Genomic DNA, 23,454 nt, shown 5'->3' on the forward strand with positions numbered 1-23,454 from the left:
ATTAGGTTTGTCTGGCATGACTTGTTTCTCTGAAACCCATGCTGACTTTTTGTGATTATGGCATTGCCTTCTAGATGTTCACAGACTCTCTGTTTAATGATGTGCTCCAGAATCTTTCCTAGTACAGTGGTACCCCGGGATACGAATTGATCGCGTTACGAAATTTCCGGGATACGAAAAAGTTAGATTGGAAAAAACTGTTCCGGGATACGATGTTTTTTTCGGGTTACGAAATTTATTTCGGCGCGAAATTCAAACGCAAAGCGCGGCTAGCGGCTTTCCAGCGGCTTTTCGGGTTGCGAAATGTATCGGGTTACGAACTGAGCCGCGGAACGAATTAATTTCGTAACCCGAGGTAGCACTGTACTGATGTCAGACTAACTGGACGATAATTGTTGGGATCCTCTTTTTTCCCCTTTTTGAAGATGGGGACAACGTTTGCCCTCCGCCAGTCTGCTGGGATCTCTCCTGTTTTGCAGGAGTTTTCAAAGATTATTGCCAATGGCTCCGATATTACATTTGCCAGTTCTTTTAATACCCTTGGATGGAGTTCATCTGGTCCCGGAGACTTAAATTCATTTAGATTAATAAGGTATTCCTCTACTATCTCTTTACTTATTCTGTGCTGAAATTCCCCTATTCTGTCCTCTGCTCCATTATCCTCAGGTTGAGCACCCTTTGCCTTTTCTGAGAAGACTGAGACCTCCAGAGTCAAAGAGCAGCTTGTAGGTGGGTGGGAGATCTTCAGCAGGAAAATGGTGTTCCAAAGGAACGAGGTGACCTCTTTTCTCACAAGCTATGGCTCCAACTAGGATCAGAGTCTTTTGCTTTTTAGGGAGGGGAGAGGGACAGACTATGTGGCCATTACTAAACCCATTTTAAAAATACCTTCTCAGGGTAACACATAGTTTGACTCTGAAGATTACAGAAATAGGAAACACCACATGAAAATGTTTGGCTTTTATTCACAACTCAGTTGGGTTGATAACTCTGCCCATAAACAGCAAGGCATTTGATGTCTCTTCATAAATCATGAAAAGGAATGGCCGATTCACCCGTACTGTAGAAGGCAAGGAATATGCTATAATTTCTGAGCCACTGATTGCTGCGGCTTCGGTTCCTTTTTCATCCACTTCAATAACAGCTCTTTGGAGAACCTATGAAGGTTGAGAATACAAGAGAACATGGTGACTATATATCTTGTGAACATTTTGGTTCTTTGCTGCTACTGATCACCATTTAACCGATTCAAGATAAACATGGGAACCGTAGTCCCATTCCTCCAGTGTCACATCTACAAACATTGACTGCGCCATTTTCTTCACAAGAGAATGTACTCATGATACACTTGTGGTTCCCAAGTGAGGAACATCTTGGGGCCTGAGATTTCAAAACCTGAGATCTAGGGGTGATCCCTGGTGTTGTCATTAAGTATTATACATTAAGCATCAATTATAGTTCTTCAGAGCATTTGTTTGACCTATGGAGCCATTTGTTTGACCTGTGTAGCCTGACAGAGACTATGGTTTGATAGGGGAGGGGAGAACCATGTCGACAGTCTAGAGAGTCTATAGCAAAAAAGCCAGCAGCATGCAGTGAGAGGAAATACTTACCTGTGATATTTTCACGTATCTCTGATCTGTGAGGTGGCTCAGGTCTGCTTTGTAAGAAAAAAGGTCTTTAATTCCCATATCTTGAAGCAACTCTTCTATATGGTATGATTGATCTAATTTGAACTTTGGAAAGTAGATGTCCATTTTCCTGTAGTAAAAAAAAATTGAAATGAATGGCAGATGTGCATAAAACCTGACCACTGTGAATATTGACTGACTAGAGATTGTAGAGAATATCCACAAATGAACAGTCACCAATTGAAATTTGATTATTGCCAATGGGATGCACCAATGTGCTTTCCATCTTGTGGAACTGCCCACCAAGACAAAGATGAATGGTACTGAGACCAAGTTCTATGAAGAAATGGTAGGTTTATTTAGCCTGGTGGAAGAGACAATGCAAAAAAAAGTCTTAGGTTATCACACAGATGACAGAACAAAAGAGGATTCTGAGTAAACATTAGGAAGAGCTCTCTGGTGGTCCAAGTAAACTGTTCAGCAGTGGAACAGACTTCCTCAGAAGGTAATGGAATCTCTTTCATTAGAGGGTTTTAAGCAGAAACTGGATAGCCATGCATTAGGCATGCTGTAGTTGTGGGTTTCCTGAATTGTGGCTTATTTGATTTTCCCCAACTATTCTTGAGGAGAGGTGTTTTGTATACCAGTATCCAAAACAAGATTAAAGTGGTTGGGGTCTTGGAGTGTTTCCTCAAATAGGGTTCCCTTTGTGAGTGAGCTGTTGTAGAAATGATGATAAGAATTAAAATAGTACAATAGTACAAATCTTTCTGTGTGAACCCATTTTAGACCAGCAACACTGATAAAGGATCCCAGGAATTTTTGTTCAGTTGTTCAATCAGCACACAAAATGTTAATAATTAAGAGAAAGGAGCTCAAGGAACCCAGAGCATTTGCACCAATTGCACCACTGAACCTTGCCAACATGTGTCCATTTTCAGAAGTACTGAATACAAAAAAACTTGCCTTTGCAAGAGATCAAAGGGAAAGGATGAACCTCAGTGACCCATTCCTACCCACACCCATTTCTCTCCTTGTTTTACTGTCCTTCTGTCCTTCTTTCACACACTAGACCTATCATTCCATTTTGAGCACTATTCCAATTTGCACCAACATATTCTGTATCTGGAACCTAGCAAAGAAAAGCATGCCATTCCTGCCACGACTTGTACCTGATCTCCATGGCTTTCAACCAAGACTCCACAAGTTCAATTGTTAAATGGTCTTCAAGGTCCATAAAATCAGCTTCCTCCTCTGGCATGACAATCAGCATGTGCGCACTCCCTTTATAGGGAAGCTTTAGTACAACACACTGTAAGTTCTTATCAAATGTGGAGGCAACCCGCTCTGTCTTGAACATCATTGGCACCTGGACACTCCTGTAGTTATCTATATAGAAGGTTTCTACTTCTGTGAACCTGGTAGAAAATGGCTGTAGCCAGTTCCCTGAGAAAATAGAGAAATATAACCTTTTATTTTATAATAGGGAAATTATCCATGCTTTTTTTAAGAAATGCGAGGGAACATCTGAATAAAGTCCCATCTATTGCAAATTTAACATGGACTGAACTCTCCTGTTGAAATTAATGGGACTTAAAAGAGTGTAACTGTGGCTAACTCATACTTACATCATTAAATGAACTTACCTGAACCTTAAGATCATCCTCAGAGACCTTATTCTGAGTGCTTCTCCATGGGTACAGGGGAGGAAGCAAAATGAGAACATTGTCCCTTACATAAGCATTCTGCCCTTCAAGGACATTTTTCTGCAGTCCCCAAAATTCTAGCATTACAGAAAATGAAATACTGAAAATGGTTCACACCTAGACCTCTTCAATTTGCTGTATGGTGGGACTTTGATATCCGCTGGGGTTGGGTTTCAGGATCCCTGCATGGAAACCAAAATCCATAGATGCTCAAGTCCCATGAAATACAATGGCATAATAAAATGGTGTCCCTTATATAAAATGCCAAAATCAAGGTTTGCTTATTGGGGTTTATGGGTTTTCTAAAAACATATTTTCAAGCCATGGATGGTTAAAAACTTCATGGATATGGAGGGCTGGCTGTATTTGCATTCCTTTGGTCCTCTGCCTGCCCCTTTCCTTTGGATTCTTAAACTGTATTTCTGAATGCTCAACTAAAGTTTTAATTTACTGCAAATCCTAAACATTTGGGGGCTAAAGGAAAAATTAATTTGGGAGCAGAATTCACATTTGTGGGAGCAATCTCCTCATTTTGCCCTTCCATAGCTACACGCCTGTCTCACCACTGGGGGCTAGTGACTTCCATGTCAGTGTGGCAGTGAATCCATTCTCTCTCTTTTTTTAGCCCATACATAAAAGGCACTACATTGCATAGCTTCTTTGAAGATCAGATTAATATCTGGACTGGTTTTGCTGACATAGAAGCCACCAGTGATTTCCACTCAATGGATTGAAGCAAAGGACTTTTTCAGTAGTGGCACCCATTATAGAGCAGTTCTAGTCACCACACTTTGTTGCCACATCTATAGGGTTCATTTCAACACAAAAGGGAAAACTTTTTGGTTCATCCAGGCCTCCTTAGTAACTCATGTAGACTGGGCCTCACAGCTTTCAAACCTTGGACGATATCACACGACTGAAATTGGAAGTATAATCCAGTGTCATCCTGAATGGAATTATGCGTATTCATATTATTGCGTGAAAGGTTACCACATGTGATCGCTGGCAGTCCAAATGCACTCCAAACACAATCACGCGTCAATCCACAGTTAAGTAAATTTGGTGAGCTAGCGAAGTCACAAACCCTGTTCCTAGGCAACTTCGCACTCAGTGCACTGTTGTTTGGTGTGATGTACATGTCTCCTTTCATCCTGGTTCCCCCCCCCCCCAAAATCTGGAAGGGGGGGTTCCCATGAAGGTATGCTGCAATTCCACTTCAATTTTGCTTCCACTTCTCCTTCAGAATTGCTGGGGGGGGGGGGCTGCTGCCTGCTAATTAAGAGGCATGGGCCCCGAGCTATTGGATAACCATTATATTCACGTTTTAACTTGACAAGAGTGAATATATGCTCATTTTAACGTGAATAGTGCATGTTCTTTCAACCATTCTTCCCACCGCCCCCTCCAACCTCTTTTGTAAATTGTGGGGTTCCTTGGTTCCTCTCTCTCACTTGCCTAAATATGCTATGCTCCAGTCATCTGGAGTCTCACTGAGCATGCGCAAGGGTGCCAATTCACAATTAAGAACCCACCAATATGATGGCTTACTTTGCACAGAATCTGGGTTGCATTCGGGGAGGCCATTACAGCGAATTTAAGGTGTGATAAGTAATCACGTAATTGCGTAAATTTTCAAGTTGAACTCGCTATCTTCTCTTTAGAAATTGAGAGCCTCCCGTCCCGTTTGATAAACTCCATAGTGTTAAATCTGGGATTCAGTGAGCTTTGTTCTATTGTATTTCATATTGCTTGTTATGGTATGGCTTTATGTGTGGTATGATTTTATGTTCTGTTTTGTATTTAATTTTTTTAATCTGCATTTTTGGAGGTCATCCAGAGAACAAAGTCTTACAGGTCAGCATGCAAATAGTGCAAATAAATATATAACATGGAAAGACTGTGCTGTTTTCTGGCCCTGATCTAGTTGGATGGACTAACAGAAGCTGCATGTGAGTTTCCTCGCCCTCAGCCTGCTGTTCACTTGGATTCCTATTTGAAAAGAAGTGATTATTTGAGTCCCACCAATCAAGTAAGCAGTTCAAGAGTTGCCCTGAGTTCTGCAGCTCTTCACACTGTAGAAATAAAGTAGATTGACACCACTTTACCTGCCATGGCTCTATCTTATGGAACCTTGGGGTTTATAGTTTGGTAAGGTAGTCAGCCTGGTCTGTCAACTATGGTGCCTCACTAAACTACAAATCCCAGGATTATATAGGTTAGAGTCATGACAGTTAACTTGTCAAACTGCTTTATTTCTGCAAGCAGTTTGCAGAGCAGTGATCCTCCAGTTTGGATCCAGAGTTTTTATTCTGTTGGAGAAAGTGACTCCAAACAGACTTCTAAGACTGTCCCCCTTGGCAGAGGCTGGTGAGTGGAATTTTGCCCCTTTCCCTTTGCTCTACAGATCCCAATGGCATCTCCTATTGTTCCAGAGGGTCTCTTGACCACCAAAACAATGTGAGCAAAGGAACTTCAGGGGAGGGGAAAATCAAGTCAAAAGGCTTCCACTGAAGGAAAGCCTCCCGGCTATTATCCACAGGAGGATTTTTCCTGGCTCCAATCTGTGTACATTTAGGCATACAGATACAAACTGACAGGCTGGCTCATACCCACATCTCATGGGTGCAAGATCAAACTGTGTGAACTCTCCCTAAGCAGAGTGAAAAACCCACGTCCCATGATTTGTCAGGTCTGTGTAGACAGCAGCCCCATATGCTTGAAAAGCACAGTCAAAATGGCAGTGATCATTTCACACTCAGGCACATTTTGCAGCCTACCCACGGAAATGAAGCAGCAGATGATCACGTTTGGACAGTCTCTCTCTCTCTCTCTCACACACACACACACACACACACACACAGTCCCAGGATCCACATAAATGTAATACATTTATTATGTCAGCTTAAAGGACACAAAACGGTACGCAACGAAACTTCCAGTATCCCTAACAGTTTCTGGGTGAAACTAAAAACCAGCCTATCACCTGCTGCAGCTTCATTTTCAAAAGTCTACAGCAGAGGTGGGCACTATGGAGGAACCTGCATCAGCTTCTCCTGAGAACTTTGAGGGCTGCACCCACCTCTGCCATTTTCTTCCCTACCATTTGTCTCCAAATTGGCCAGTCAGGCATACCCAGAAGCATCCAGGGATGCAAATTGCCATTTTGAGCAATTTTCTGCCAGGCACTCAGCCATCATCATCGTCGTCGTCATCATCATCATTTTCACCACTATCATCATATTCACATACTCTCCAACTGTTCTGATTTATCAGGTCCTGATTAATCTTCTGCCATTCCACCTTTTCTGCTGCTTTTCAAATGTCCCAGTTTCTCTGTCCTCCTCCTCCTTTCTCCCTTTGTTTCAGCTTGCTTCCTTTGATGCAAACCAAACTGAGCTCAAATTGTAAAAGTAGTTGGTAGTCACTTAACTCAATAGAGGGAAGGAGAGAAAGGGGTGGAATCTTGCCCTTTCCAGGAAGCTTAGGCAAAAGCAAACTGCTGCAGTCTCTCCTAGGTTGTCAACACATGTCACGGTTTTCAATTTTAAAAAGTTGAAGGGTATGGGTATCACTCCCATTTTATTACAGAAGCTAGCCACTCTGGTTATTGAATCTTACTGGATACACCATGTGAAGGCAGCAGGCTTAGGAGGGATAACCAGGCTCATCCACCCATCAACTGTCTGCTATGCTCTGAACCAACAGCTTACCCCCCTCACCCTGGATTTGCTCCTTGAAACTGCTGCTTCGCTTTCCTTAATGTCTGGGCCAGCCATATCTGGAGCTAGACAAAGAAGACATCTTTAAAAACAACCTGAGAACTGAGGATGACATGTAGTTGGCCTTGTGCATGCATAACACAACTATCCCATTGGTGCCATCCTGTTATGTAGTTTATGTAGGCATAGGGTCCTTGAGGATGTCTCATTGCTATGTGTTCAGCTATAGAAAGATAGCTGGATACTACTCTGCCAATTCCTTGCTCTCCTCTGATCAGTAAATTTGTGGTGGTGGGGTTTGGTGGTGGTGGGGGATAGCCTACAGTAACAAAAAGGAGTGTTTGTGGGGGAAAATAGAAAGGAGTTCCACCTATGTGGAATTTTACAATAAGTCTGCTGACCCAGCCATAAATATTCCAGGACTCCTGTGGGAGGTCATTGCTGACAATCTATAATCTACCAATCTACCATACCTTTGTCTGATTCCTGGGTCCAAAGATGCTTTCAAAGTACCTTGGACTCTGCATCATAAGCTGACCATGCTACTGGACACTTCCCTGGATTGACACCATGGATTTATTGCTATACCCTAATGACCTGGACTGCCTAGACTCTGAGAACTGTATATGTCTGGCTGGTAAGCACCAGTACATGACTGCGGCTGCTTCTGTCTCAACTCTGACAGACTTTGGCCTGTTACAGACTGCCAAAATAAAGCTGCTTTGGGTCTCTTTGGAGGTATGCTATTTAAATGATGCATGCACCCTAAGAATCCGGAAGCTGCACCAAAGCCACACTCCATTCCTAAGCACCAGAGTGCAGCTTTGGTGCAGCTTCCGGATTCTTAGGATGCATGCATCATTTAAACAGCGTACCTCCAAAGAGACCCGAAGCAGCTTTATTTTGGCAGTCTGTAACAGGCCTTTGTTTGATATTTTGCCTCTGGCTGGCCTCCAAGGACAGGACATTTCCTTCTACCCTACTTTCCACCAGCCACAAATGGCTGTTCAAAGATGCTTCATAACACAACCGTGAGCCCTGGGGATGGTGAACAAGAAACATAGCAAAGTTCAGCCTGTGGAACTCTGATGCTACACTGAGTAATCTAGACTCTCATTCTATATGGCACTATTTTAAAATCAGTCACCTTGTCTCTTCCAGACTAGTAGTTTAATTGCAAAAGGGGGACATCCTGCACATTTTGAGGCCACTTCAATCGCACTGAAGCCAATGGGATTTTAATCAGCCTCACTGTGCTGAAGATAGCAGCAACACTTGTCCTTCCTCTTGCCGCCCCAGCACACTTTATTGCAACTCAGCAATTAGTGAAGGACTGAGAAATCAGAACGGGAGCTAAAAATACAGAAGTGAAATTAGGGGGATATTTAATTGCAATGTCTTTTTTGGTTGCCATGGAGCCCTTTTAAAATATTCCTGGCAAGCAACACCTAGCGGTGGAAATCTTCGTTTCAGCCCCCCCTTTTGATTATTAAATGGGTAGATAGAAACTATGGCAGGGAGGGAGCTTAGATCTTGATTGTTATGTGAAATTAAGTCAAGATATAGAGGCTGTAAAAGGTCAGTCAGGGTGTATTTGACATAGTCAGCTCCTACCCTAAAAACTAGAGGGAAAGTTATCATGTGCCTGCCCCTAAGGGCTGGATGTGGCATTAGGCAATTAGGATTGGGCATTAGGCAAGGTGCTGGAGAAGATGTGGTGCTGGTGAAGAGTGTTAAGGATACCATGGATGGCCAAAATACAAACAAATGGGTCCTAGAACAAATCAAGCCCGAATTCTCCTTGGAAGCCAAATTATGAATCTGAGGCTCTCATACTTTGGCCGCATCATTAGAAGAGGTGACTCACTAAAAAGATAATAATAGCTAGGGAAGGTAGAGGGCAGTAGAAAGGAGGGAAGACCACACTCCAGATGGATTGACTCAATCAAGGAGACCATGGCCCCAAGCCTACAGGAACTGAGCAGAGCAGTTGAGGGTAGGGGGCTTGGAGGTGTCTAATCCATGGGCTTACCACGAGCTGAGACCAATGTGAGGCAGTTAACCACAACAACATTAGACAAGGACATCTCATATATAGGAACTTGTGGGAAAGGGGGGAGGAGAATTAAGGGGGAAGAGAAGGTTAAGAGGTGATATGATAGCCCTGTTTGAATATGTGAAGGGATGTCATATTGAGGAGAGAGCAAGCTTGTTTTCTGCTGCTCCAGAGACTAGGACCCAGAACAGTGGATTCAAGCTCCAGGAAAAGAGATTCCACCTCAACATTAGGAGGAACTTCCTGACAGTAAGGGTTGTTTGACATTGGAACACTCTCCCTCAGAGTGTAGTGGAGTCTCCCTCCTTGGAAGTCTTTAAACACAGGCTGGATGGCCATCTGTTGGGGATGCTTTGATTAGTTCCTGCATGGCAGGGGGTTGGACTGGATGGCCCTTGTGGTCTCTTCCAACTCTATGATTCTATCCATTCTTCTTGATCCCTATGCCCATTCTCCTTTGTTGGAGGGCAAAGCTATACATGATATACAGTTTGTCCCACCCATCCTAAACTGTGGCTAGAAACTACCGATGGCCATTACACCCTACCATCTGCCAGCCTGCTTAGCCCCCCACCAACTTTTTGCAAAAGTTTTTTCCCCAAAAACCACACCTTTGCAGCTGACAATTGATCCCAGGGTTCTCCCCTGAGGACTCTTTTCTGAAATAGCGGAGAAGGAGGAGGAGGAGGAGAAGAGAGAGGTGTTTTTCTAGGGACTGGAAGGGGGTTTTGGTTACGCAAAATGTGACCAGCGGAAATAATGCTGCAGGCTGCTAAGAATTTGGAAAAAATCAAAAATCACACTCTGACATCTGGAGCATGCCTGCCCTTTCCCTGCTCTAAGCTATTCTCAAGGGCAGTATTATTGACCCTTGTGTCACCATACCAATTTTCTTCTGGATTAGATTCTTTGCCTCAGGTATGCAACTGTCTTGGACTGTTCCTGCTACACTCTTAAGAGTTTAGAGCACAACTATTTTTAAAAAAGCAACTTACTGTTGGAACAGTAACAAGCTCTACACTTGAGTCATTATAGGGCTGGTAACCACTATAAGGTTAAAGCAGAGTTCCTGAGTGCAGATGACTTTCACCTGTGTGTGCATAGCTCTAATCAGGTTTTGACCCATAATAAGGCTAGCCTTGTAGTGAGCTCTCTCTCTCCCTTTTTGCTCACTCTATTCTCAGCTTTCTTTTATGTTACATTCTATTTGTGTTATTTGCTTATATTATGCAGTTTATATTATTTGCTATTTGTTATTATGTCTACCATTACTATTATGCTTTATTTAGTATCTTTTGTATATATGGGTTTTGTGTGATTCTGTTACATATATTGTTAGTTATCCTTTTAAGTATTTAGATAAAAGCATTTTATAGTACCTTGTCTGATTAGTCTCTTTTCAAATCCATTGTTCTAACACTTACCACTGCCGAATTCAATTCTAATTTGGGATGTAACCTGATTTTATCACCTGGATTTTGCTGCCAACATCACCAGCTTGGTGAATCCCAGATAAGTTCTGGGTAGGATATGAGCTCAGCCAGCCGATTTGCAAAGCAGGGAGCTTCCCAGTTCTGAAAAAAGGCTGGCTGAGCCTGGATCCTATTTGGAAATTACCCGGGATTCACCTGGCTGGTGGTGTCAGTGGCCAGATCCAGATGATAAAATCAGAATACACCCCGAATTAGAATTGAATTCTAGGTAAGTCACTTTTTTTTAGCTGTGCACTAAACTCCTTAGTCGAAGCCCATTTCTCACTTCACATTCATTGAACAGTTGGAACCCCTGACAACTTCTCTGCTTTCATTAGCCACTGTGGACTAAGCTTTAATAGTGCACTTTTTCTCACCTCTCTCTATGTGCATGGAGGCCAGGAGCAGAGCCAGTATGTGCAAGTCTACTTCACCCACGATGCATACACTGAACGTAGTTAGAATGTAAGAACAGATTGCAGTTTCATATATTTTAATGTATTTTAAGCACCCTCTTTCCTATATTTCTGCAGCTAAGTTTTTTATTCTGGCGCGCCTTTAGGGACTGATTTTTTTTTGGGGGGGGGGGGGGGGAATGGGCTTTGTTTTTGTGTGATATTTTTTAAAATGGATTATATTTTAAATGGTTTTAACTTTAATTTAATTTAATTTAATATTTTGATAGTTTAATTACTTTTTTGCCTTTGCCATATTATATTATATTATATTATTGGGGAAAGAAGATTTAAATATATTGGGGAAAGCAATAAAGAATCATGGAAAGATAAATGGGAAACTGTGATTAAGAACATATAGAAGATAAAATGGGATATGAAGAAGTAAAAAATATAATTAATGATATTTTCCACATCTCCGAAAATGATTGTTAACTTGATTGGAATGTATTTCCCTCAATGCCGTCTTTTGGGAGGGGGGGAGAGGGCAGAAAAGTATATTATGAAATATGGATTGTACAATTTGTATTATGTACTGTGTAATAAAAAATTAAAAAAGGAAAAATATTATATTATACTATTTTTTATTATTTTTTGCATATGATTTTGATTTTTTATGTTTTAGCTATTGGAAGCTGCTTTGAGTCCTGAACTGGGGAGAAGATGGGATGGTGATGACGACAGCAACAACAACAGGATATCAAAGATGTTTGAATCTTGAGGGTTAGGTTTATTCTTTGAATTTTCTTGCTGTCAATGAGATAGGAGTTTTTTCCCCCTGAGTTTTCCTCAAACATTCATATTGCCAGGTCTGTGAGTAATAGATGCAAATAGACCTGGGATAAATTGGGACAAAGCTCTGCATGTCTAGAATGAGTTTCAAATACAGCTGCATCATCAACTTGATCTTTATTTGAGTGCTGACATGTGTGAGCAACAGAACTCACGGAGATGCACATAGATACAGTTCCCTTAAAAAAAATAGTGTGACCAACAAAATAGGAATGAGTATTTATGTATAAAAAATAGAATTAATTAAAAGGCTGAAAGATTAATTTCCAGTCCAAGATGTTTGAAATATGTTAATTAAAAAGACAAAAGTAGAACTAAGTAAAGACAAGAGTTTAGAACTCAATTGAAATAAAAGAGGATTACTAAAAAATTGTTCTAGATTTGGATGGCTTGTCTTTAGTCGTATTGTATGTTTGTATTTGTGTTATGTGGTGTACTGTTATGATGTTGTGTAATGTCTGGAAACCATGTCCGATGAGGAGAGACTTAGGGAGCTGGAGATGTTTAGCCTGGAGAAAAGAAGGTTAAGAGGTGATATGATAGCCCTGTTTAAATACTTGAAGGGATGTCATATTGAGGAGGGAGCAAGCTTGATTTCTGCTGCTCCAGAGAACAGGACCCGGAACAATGGATGCAAGCTACAGGAAAAGAGATTCCACCTCAACCTTAGGAGGGACTTCCTTGACAGTAAGGACTGTTCAACAGTAAAACACACTCCCTCAGAGTGTGGTGGAGTCTCCTTCTTTGGAGGTCTTTAAGCAGAGGCTGGATGGCCATCTGTCAGGGATGCTTTGATTAAGAGTTCTTGCATGGCAGGGGGTTGGACTGGATGGCCCTTGTGGTCTCTCCCAACTCTACAATTCTATGATTCTATGATTTTTTAAAAAAGAAATGCATGACTGGGATTACTTGGATAGCCGTGCTAATATAGCAATAGCAAGTACATTTCTATACCACTTATCAGTGCATTTCAGCACTCCCTAAGCAGTTTACAACTGTAAGCTAATTGCGCCCAATAAGCTGGGTACTTATTTTAGCGACCTTGGAAAGATGCAAGGCTGAGCCAACCCTGAGCCCCTGGCTGGTATTGCACTCACAACCTTGTGGTTTGTGAGTGAGTGACTGAAGTACAGGCATTTAATGACTGTGCCACCCAGGGCTCTTAAAAAACATCAACATCTGAATAATCCCTCAGAAATAGCAGTAATAATAGGGTTAGAGAGGCACGGGACAGATGGTCCCAAAGCGCTGTGCTATCGGTGATTCTAGGGTTAGGGACCGTGTACCAAACACACGGTACCTAACCCTAGTATGTGCGGGCGGCTTCCTGATGGCGGCCTCCTGTTCACACGGATGCTGCTATCTTTATGTAATGGATGCACTGCCCCGACGTGTCATCAGCACTGGATAGAACTCCGTTTATTTATATATTTCGATTTGGTTAGATATTTTTTGTAGATATTTAAGCAGAGCTGGGAAACATTACTTTTAGGACTGTAACCTCTAGAATGCCCCACCCAGCCTGGAAATTGGCCATACTGGGTGGGGGATTTTGGGAGTTATCATCCAAAAAAATAACTTATCCATGCTCTACATTTAGAGTTGCAATGCTGACTTCAAAGAAATTTGTTTGGAATTATCCTGGCCTTGGGATTGGCAATACCTGGGCATCTTTGATCCTTATGGCAACCATCTTGTCTTTCACTTTAAGAAAAGTATAAAATTCAGAGCAGTAGTCCTCTTTGTGAAATTTGGGAAGGAATATCTTGCTCACAACTCTTCATTCCAGTTTCAGAATAACTCTCCTGTTAAATCAGATGTTTCCCAGAACTCTCCCCTCTGATCTTAAAGCAACAATGAGAATCTATGACAAAATAAGAAATTACCTCTAAAGAGAAAGTAATTCACCAGAATGATTTTAGCTTGCTGATCAAATGCATCAAACATTGCGGGTATTCTCCCTCTCGTCTTTTGTTTGATGTGCTCATTGACAATGTTTTTGGCAAGAGTAGAGTTGTGGAAATCCACCATCAGAAATTCCATATCAAAGTATTGTTTGGACAAATTGTGAAAGGCATCCTTGATTTGGAAGTCCTTCTGGATGAAAGAGAAGCTATTCTGCAAAAGGCTGAACTCTTGATTTTTGGTGATGTTGTCCCTTAGTTGTTGGCAAAATGCTGGGAGCTGGTTCTCTTTTCCTTTCAGAAGATGGAGGTTCAAAGAGTGAACTATTTGGTTGTGCGTTTCCCCATTGGAAGCCAACAAAAAGATTGACAAAACAAAGGTTAGTGACAATGGTGAGAAAAAGACATTGTTGTCATGCTTCATTGCTATTTTCCTGTAGAGATTGAATCCAAAGTTGGTGTTCATTTCAGTGAAGCTGCTCATGGAGAATGCTAGTTTAGACTTTTCTCTGGACAGATTTGGCACTGTATTGTGTGGATATTGTTCATCAGTGTGATTTGAAAGCAAAAGGCTTGGTTTGAAATTTTCCTGTGTCTCCGCCACTGGGATTCCAGCTGTTTCATTTGATAAACACATATTGGCACACAGTTCAAATATGACAAGTAGAAATCCAGCTTTCATGTTTCAGTCCTGCAGTGAGCTTCTTTCTGGAAAATAAAATGTGAATAGATAGAGAAAAGCAATTTTCTTGTAATAATCTAAAATAAAATAAAAAGCTAGACCTGGAAACAGGTAATTTGGAGACCTACCAGATGTCTGATACAAGTTAGTTATATTTTTCTAAGTCTTGTGTAATCCTTCTAGCAATCTACTGAGATAAATTAATATGAGAGACATGCCTAAAGCTAGTAAATCCTGCATTTAAATGCTTGGCCTTGTGCTGATTGAAGACAATGCTAAATTGTCCAAATTATTTTATATTTAAAAGGTAAACTTTATATTTAAAATGAAAACCTGTGAGTATAAAACCTCCTGGTGCATATTCAAACAGGAAAGACTTTTATAGCCTTCACATCAAGGATCAGAAATAAATGTTGGAATTATACAGAAATAGGGATAATGCTTCCAGTTTGATTAGAAAACACTTTGTAATGGAACATTCTACATTTGGGCTTTGGAATATGAAGTAAGGTGTTGTTGAAGTGTGCCAAAATACTTGTGGAATGAAAGGTAAGTGTTTTCTCCTTCTGAGGAAAGAGAGGGGATAGAGAAGAACTTGGTTTTAAAAAGCTGTCAGCTGTCTTCAGGTGTTAGTCAAACTCACTTTTTAAACAAACAAACAAACAAGGGAATGTGAAGTCAAAGGCTTTCATGGCTGGCATCCCTAGTTTTTTGTGTTATGTGGCCATGTTCTAGAAGAGTTTATTCCTGAAGTTTTGCCTGCATCTGGCCAGCATCTTCAGAGAATTCTCTGAAGATGCCAGCCACAGATGCAGGAGAAATGTCAGGAATAAACTCTTCTAGAAAATGGCCACATAGCCCAAAAAACCACAAAAAACTAAACAAGGGAATGCGTAGCTCCCTAGTTCTCTATTGTTGTTTTCCTCAGATGGAAAGAAATATTTATGAAGAGAAGAGGTCCTATTCAGATGGAGGTGCTCCATGGGAGCAAGAATTCAGGAATTTGGTACACCTGAATAGAGCTAAGAGCCTTTCTGAATTAGGTGTCTGATGAAAGTGGGAAGCAAGAGGATGTAGAATAGGGTTATATACAGTATATTACTTGTACATGGATATTTGAAAAAAAACAAACTGTGTAAGTACACATGCAGCTCCCACCAAATTGGAGTGTGGGGGAGTCTCCTTCTTTGGAGACTTTTCAACAGAGACTGGATGGTTATCTGTCAGGAGTACTTTGATTTTGCATTACTGCATGGCAGGTGGTTGGACTGGATGGCCCTTGGGGTCTCTTTCAACTCTTTAATTCTATGAAATCCTGAGCCTTTTAGCCAGTCTGGAGGAGCTCTGTGTTGCCTTCATGGAGTTAAAAAATATGTATACTGTATACTGAAATACATTTCCACATATCATGAGAAGGCATGACTCATTTGAAAAGAAATTGTTTAGGAAAGGTAGAGGAAGACCACATGCCAAATAGTTGGACTCAATCAGAGAGGCCATGGGCCTGAGACTGCAGGACCTGAGCAAAGCAGTGGAGGACAAAGGATCTTGGAGAAGTCTTATCCACGGGGTCACCGTGAGTCAAGATCAACAAAAGGGCAGTTAATAACAACAATACACAGATACTTGCTGGGAAGGTCACAGCACACATCACCAAGAAACTTATCAAGGTGGGTGAACTGATTGTATATTGTGCCATAAATTCAAAGGGAGCTCCTATTTTTCTTTTTTTTAAAATAGAAAATAAAATACATTTCAATGTGAAACTGAACTGAACAGAAATGAATACATGTGACAGAAAGCAAATATGAACTGACCATAGAAGAATCTAATACACTGATTTTCTGACTGGATTCCCCTTCCCCTCTGCAAATCTGCTTCCAGTGAATTTCCTGAGTTGACTCTCACATCTTTTATTACAGAAAAAGGAGAAAAACAACATTCTAAACATTCCATCTGCTTTCTCTACACTACAAATAATTGTAGAGACCTTTCCCCTTCACTTCTGTCATATTTTCTTTCTAAAGCTTTTTTTTTTTAAAAGAAAAAAAGGTCTCAGACAATTTAGTCCATCTAAATAGAGAAGGCTATGTATTCCAGAACCTTGACTGTATGCAGTCTTCTCAGATGTTTCACCTCAGGGGAACCCTCTCAACTTTACTTTGTAGCTTGAGGCAACATTTCATGCAGCAGTTCTACACAGGATGCATTTTTCAATTTACTCAGGACAAAAATATCCCCAAAGAAAGTTCACTACTAAGATTTGGTTTATCTTCTAGTGGTCTCAAACCTACTTGTGTAGGTTTGGTGAGGGACTGGGCTGTTGTTGTGTTGAAATTTCAAGAAAGTTCCAGAAACTGGTATCTTGATGTGATGAGTGGTGATGTCTGTGTGCCTTCAAGTCACCTGTCAACATATGATGACCCCATGAATTCCATAGGCAAGGAATACTCAAAGTGGTTTGCCCTTGCCTGCCTCTGAAATAATAGCCTACAGTACCTGGTATTCCTTGATTGTCCTCCATCCAAGTTCTAAGTAGGCATGACCCTGGGATTTGGTGCCTTCAAAGTATTTAGGCCTTAAGAACCTTGTAACAGATGTAGACTATCCAAAATTATCTCAGTTCTAATGGTAACAATCCCTACACTTCTCCCTGCAAAGCTGCTGCTAATATCTGAGGAACTGAGATGGGCATGTATGCACAGTCTTCATTTCATACAAGGAACAACACACCAGTGTAAGCATGGGCAAGAAATAAGCCTAGAGCAGAGGTGGATGAACACCTCCATTACCCTCATTTGCAGCTATTGTCAAAAGTCCGACGCAGCCTAATTTTGTTACATCATTGAAAGTCCTGTTTGCCCCCTTCCCTTCCTAGAAGGAGTCTCTCAAAAGTGCAGGAGATATAGTCAGCCCTCTGTATCCGCAGGGATTGTATTCCAACACCGCCCCCCCCCCCAGCACACAGCAAAAAGCACTGGAACTCATCCCATTATTGTCATTAGATGTGTGCTGTGCACAGACATGATCACATTGGTGCGGTCAAATGCATGCACCGTCATTAAAAATAATGGGGCGGGGCCATCCATGGATGCTCCAATCCATGCATGGCTATCCCACCGATACTGAGGGTCAACTGTACTCATATTCTGATTATCAAGGTAACAAGGACAGAAGTTTATTCACTGTATTTGGAAAATATTGACAATAGATTAATTTTACAGAGAGGTCCATGGTTAAGTTAATTGAAATGAATACTTTCATTTTATATTTATGTAGAGCACAAGTTTCTTAACAGTCACTTCCTGATTGACATGAATTTTGACTGTTCCTGTTTTGAAAGACTGGCAATCCTAAACTAGTTCAATACAATCCCTAGCCATGGGGAATGACCCTGCGTTGACAGTGGACCTTATCGCACATAATTTTGCCCCCGATCTGGGCACTGGCAGGGGACGCGTGTGGCTGAATGAAAATGCATTTTATCACATGCCACACTGTCCTCAAGATGACCCCATGTCACCCCCCAATCCCCGATCAGGGCTCAGGCACGTGAATTTTGAAAGACGGAAGCTTTCCCATGGAGCAAAATCATGCAGCTGAGCCCTGATTGGGGATGGCTTAGTGCTGGGCAATGGCATAGGGCTGCCTTGAGGACAGTGTGGCATGTGATAAAATGCATTTTCACTCAGCCACAGATGTCCCCTGCCTGTGCCCAGATCGGGGGCAAAAGTGTGTGCAATTATGCTTCTAATGTTTGAAGCTCAACATGTCCAAGACGGAGCTTCTTGTCTTTCCTCCTAAGCCCAACCTTCAACACTCCTTCTCTGTCTCTGTGGACAACATTTCCATTCAACCAGTCCAGCAAGCCCGCAGTCTTGGCTTTATCTTTGACTCTTCTTTGTCGTGTATCCCTCAGATCCAGACCACAGCCAAGGCTTGTAGATTCTTTTTGTACAATATTGCCAAAATCCGACCATATCTCTCCGCCTCTACTGCCAAGATCCTGGTCCATGCCCTAGTGATCTCACAACTTGATTACTGTAACATCCTCCTGGCTGGGCTTCCTCTTTCTCACCTCCGTCCTTTAATCTCTGTCCAGCATTCAGCTGCACGCATTATCACTTCCACCCACCGCTCTGACCACATCTCTCCTGTGTTGGCATCCCTTCACTGGCTCCCTCTCCCTTTCCGCATTCAGTATAAGCTCCTGCTGTCGACATTCAAAGCCCTCCATGGACTGGCCCCTCCTTACTTATCAGACCTTCTTTCTCCTCACCTTCCCACCAGGGCCCTCCGTTCTGGTAGTCAAGGGTTCCTGTCCCAGCCCAGGATTTCCTCTGCCCCAGCCTGGATTCGCCCCTTTTCACTTGCTGCCCCTCACTCCTGGAACCTTCTTCCCCCACAAGCAAGAGCCATCACTTCTTTAACCAGCTTCAAAACGGAGTTGAAAACCATCCTGTTCCGAGAAGCCTTCCCAGGCATCGCATAATTGTCACTATCTGATGTTCTGTTGTTGACTGTTTATCGATCCATTTCCTGTATTGCTATGTACTGTATATGTATTATCCTACTTGTGAGTATGTATTTTCCCTGGATAATGATTAACCTTCCATTTTGAAGCCAAGCCCTCCCTTCAGTCCATCTGCCTTGGTCCAGGCCTCGGAAGTTGAGAGGAACTGCTGGACCTCTTACCCTTTCCCGTCACCACTCCCTTCTCCTTCTGTGTCATGTCTTTTTAGATTGTAAGCCTGAGGGCAGGGAACCGTCTAACTAAAAAGATTGCATGTACAGCGCTGTGTAAATTTACAGCGCTTCATAAATAAAGGTTAATAATAATAATAATAATAATAATAATAATACCAGACCAAGCATCAACACATATCATCAGTAGGTAGATGCTGATATCCTGGAATCAGCCCGCATATATTGCTGCTAACTCCTGTCCCATTTCCACTTGAAGAAACATCTGGCTCCAGGAGCCACCATTTATTTTTCCCTCCATGCCCTGGAGCAATCCTGCTTTGGGGATATAGTGACCTATCAGAGGATGCTCTTTTAAGGACAGCTTCTTTGTGATCATTGTGTCTGCATGTCACTTCATATGTAAACTAGCTTTAAATTGGTAGCTAGCCTGGCATTCCAGAATGAAGCATTGATAGATTCCCAAGAGTTATGCTAGCTGCTCTCCTGCTGTGGCAATGCTGTAGTAGAGCTAGGGATTGTAAGCAAAGTGTCCTCGGAGGTGGACACCAAAGTATAAGCACCCCACCCACACTTCCTAGTCTGACAATAGGCCCCTCAAAGCTAGCCATCTGAGCTTAGCTGGAGATGTGGAAAATGATACTAGTGCTAGCTCCTACATGGATCCAGCCCTGCTCTCCACAGGAACTACAGGAAGAGTTTCCACTTCAGCATTAGGAAGAACTTCCTGATGGTAAGAGCTGTTCAACATATGCCTTGGAGTTTGATGGAGTTTCCTTCTTTGAAGGTTCTTAAACAGAGGCTGGATGGCCATATGTCAGGAGTGCTCTGACTGTGTATTCCTGCATGGCAAGAAATTGGTTTGGATGGCCCTTGTAGTCTCTTCCAACTCTATGACTTTATGAGTCTGTGAGGAACCAGCAACTAGTTGAAAGCAGCCCACTGTTTTTGGCCTGAGTTGATCTTTTTTTTTTTTAGCTGGCCAACAGCTAGAAGAGACAATATGATCCTAGGCTGCATCAGTAGGAGTTTACTGCTTAGATTGGGTGAAGTAATAATACCACTCTATTGTGCTTTGGTCAGACCTCATCTGGAATATTGTGTCCAGTTCTGGGTACCACAATTCAAGAGGGATATTGACAAGCTGGAATGTGTCCTGAGGAGGGTGACCAGAATGGTGAAAAAGCTGGAAGCTACGCCCTTTGATGATTGGTTTAAGGAGAGGGGTATGTTTAAAGTGAAGAGAAGGTTAAAAGGCGACATGAAACTCATGTTTAAATATATTTGATATTGTCATCATATTGACAATGGAGCAAGCTTGTTTTCTGCTACTCCAGAGAATAGGACATGCAGCAATGGATTCAAGCTAAAAGAAAAAAGATTCCGCCTAAACATTAGGAAGAACTTCCTGATAGTTAGAGCTATTTGACAATGGAATGTGCTGCCTTGGACTTTAGTGGAGTCACCTTCTTTGGAGATTTCCAAGAAGAGACTGGATGGCCATCTGTTGGAAATGCTTTGTGTGCTCTGGCATGGCAGGGATTTGGACTGACTGGCCCTTGTGGTATCTTCCAACTCTGCGATTCTAGATACAGCTCACAGCCAGGAAAGAGCTCTGGAAAACCTTTTCTATAAAGCAAGTATCTTCTTTATTTCTCCAGGACAGAACCAGTGAATGTTTCCCTCAGATAATTCCTGGTTACTCCGGGAAAGCACTATCTCTTGCTAATGTATCTAGTAGCGCTTTCATATTGTTGCAGAAATTTCTGTCAATTGCTTTGTTTTCATGCATATTTTTATGCATTTCTTCATGTTCCACCAGCACAATAATGATCAACCTCTGCTACTCTTTGCTTGTAAGATATTGGGCCTCAAATATTTTTCTAGAAATTTTTTTTTAAATTATGGCTCAGGATGTATACACACTGCAAAATTAAAACAGTTGTTATGGCTCCATCCTGTGTAATCTTGGGATTTGCAGCTTGTTGAGGTATTCAGCATAGTCTGCCAGAGCTTTGGTGCCTCAATAACTATAAGTCCCAGGATTCTGTAGGATAGCATGATGGGAGTTAAAGTGGTGTCAAACTACTTTAATTTTGCAGTGTGGATATGCCCTCAGATCCTGTATCACAGTCTAAATTTCATAACTTTACCAATCTATAGCTACAAAAACCAGAGTAATGGCAACTTCCCAGAGGATGTTTTCCGCTGCTGCTCCCAGGCTATGGAATGCCTTGCCAGAGGAGATTCCTCATATAGCCAGCCTAGACAACTTCAAAAAAGCTGTCAAGATGCATCTCTTCTGGCAGGCCTTCCCAGAATAGTTCAATCTAATTTCTGTATTCTCCCTACTTTATGTAACCACTGCCGCTACTAGAAAATGGCTGTCATTTTAACAGGTTGATTTTTTAAACTGTATTGTATTTAATCCTGTTTAAAAAAAAAAAAGGGGGGGGGGTCAATTTATTTATTCAGAGTATGTATTATTCCAATATATTCTAGACACGTAAGCCGCCTTAATTGCTACAACAGAAAGGCAGAATATAAGAATAAAGTTTATTTATTTTATTTATTTACATTGTAGAAATGCAATTAATCCCTACAAGTGAATTGCATCTACATCTGGACACCAGCAAGAGTGGTCTGTTACACATTGGTCACTTTTGATGTGCACTGGGTACATTTGATGCACATCAAGCACTTCTGGTGCATACCACACACATTTCTGATATGTATTGGGAGCTCATGTTGTGCTCTGGCACTTCCTAGTTAGAGGCTAGATGTGCTTAGGTGAGCACCCCTATGAGAATCAGTGGCCATTGCACATCATTCCATGGCACATCACTCATTCCACTGGCTATCATTGCACAACAGACTAGTACACTGTGGCATCACAGCTGCTCCTAAATGAATACAAATGTCCAAAGCTACTCAGTTTCATTTTGAACAAACCTAGAAGATGCAAGACCTAAGCAAAATGCTAGTCTGTGCTTTAAATTCTTGGTTGAATGACCAGTGGCCCTCAAAATGCTGTTGGACATGAATTCTGATCAGACATTGACAACTTGAATAATGCTGAGGGGTGATAATGTGACTAATGGATCACCCACATGTGGAAGGTCACATATTCTTCAATACCCTTTTCATCTGGAACCCACCCAGGACTCCAGTGCTTCACTCATACATGAAAAGCAGAAAAAGATTTCTGTGCCCAGAACCATTAACAGCCTAAAAACCAACCCACAGAATACCTGCATTTTATATTGAAGGGCTGCACAATCCACCACTTAGGAATCTAAGGCAAGGAAAACATGTTTAATTAAACCCACGTTAATCCAAGAATATTCACTTTCATTCATTTTCCTGGCCAAAAAAATGGGAAGCCCTGTTGGCAAAAGTAACACAGAGGCAAGAATTTTCAGCTTGGTATTTGTCCATGCCAAAGAGTTTTGAGAAATTGTTCTGCACATCAATACCTGTAGCAGTGTGTGCAAAATGGTGTTTTGATGTGAAAAAAAGTTTTTCATGCTTACACAGAAACACAAAACACTGTTTCCAGAAACCCTTTGTTTTTTGAACAAAAACATTGCAGAAGACAAAGGGGAACTTTAATCTCTGTTTCTCCATGTAGATCTTGACCATCAGTTTTATCCTGTAGTAATGGGGGACAGCTATGGAAATTATTCATCCTTGTATGTGACTTCAAAATAATTGAAGATTTATGTTCCTATCTGGAATATACTACTATTCCTTGGGGGAAAAAAGAGTGCTCTAAACAGGAAAAGCATGTTGACATATTTTTTTCTGATAGTTTTTGCAGAAAAATTGAGAGATTTTTCTGAAGGTTACAGGTCCCTGGGGCTACTAATATTTTTTCCCCTGGAAAATATTAAGGCATTTAAAAGTAGAAGATACATTTGAAAATAAATTAGAAAGAAAAATCTTAGTATTTTAAACAGATCAATACATTAACTAGGGACTGCTTTTAACTTATTTTCCTTCTATTGTATCTTTTAAAAATGAAATTAAATATATATGTCTTACCAAGAGGACAGCTTCTTTTACTTTTCTGAATCCACTGCTTGGAAAATAAAACATGTTACAAAGATGTTTTTCCCAGCGGGTGGGATCTTGAGAGGTAAATATTTGCTATTCCAAAGTGTAGCTCCATACTTTGGTCTGTTGTAAATTAACAGAATGACAAACAGAGATATACCAGAGTGTGTTTTCTTTTTCTGGAGGAGTGGTAAATGCTGGAATAGCTGGGTTCCAGTAAGTACTTAGATGAGTAATAAAATATAAAGGTCTTTTAAGAAATGTAAAGGAAGCATGT

General features: G+C 41.4%; 1 protein-coding gene across 1 annotated transcript; it reads right to left on the reverse strand.

The window, feature by feature from the left end:
• Positions 1 to 945: 945 nt before the first annotated feature.
• SERPINA10 (serpin family A member 10) lies at positions 946 to 23,317 on the reverse strand. The gene is made up of 5 exons (XM_042454811.1): positions 23,166 to 23,317; positions 13,718 to 14,443; positions 2,804 to 3,077; positions 1,614 to 1,761; positions 946 to 1,157 (listed from the first exon to the last, which is right to left on the reverse strand). Exons 2-5 carry the CDS (start codon positions 14,415 to 14,417, stop codon positions 966 to 968), a joined length of 1,314 nt encoding a protein of 437 aa, XP_042310745.1. The 5' UTR covers positions 14,418 to 14,443; positions 23,166 to 23,317; the 3' UTR covers positions 946 to 965.
• Positions 23,318 to 23,454: the final 137 nt, after the last annotated feature.

This window comes from Sceloporus undulatus, chromosome 1, assembly GCF_019175285.1.
Source record: "Sceloporus undulatus isolate JIND9_A2432 ecotype Alabama chromosome 1, SceUnd_v1.1, whole genome shotgun sequence".
Classification (NCBI taxonomy): domain Eukaryota; kingdom Metazoa; phylum Chordata; class Lepidosauria; order Squamata; family Phrynosomatidae; genus Sceloporus; species Sceloporus undulatus.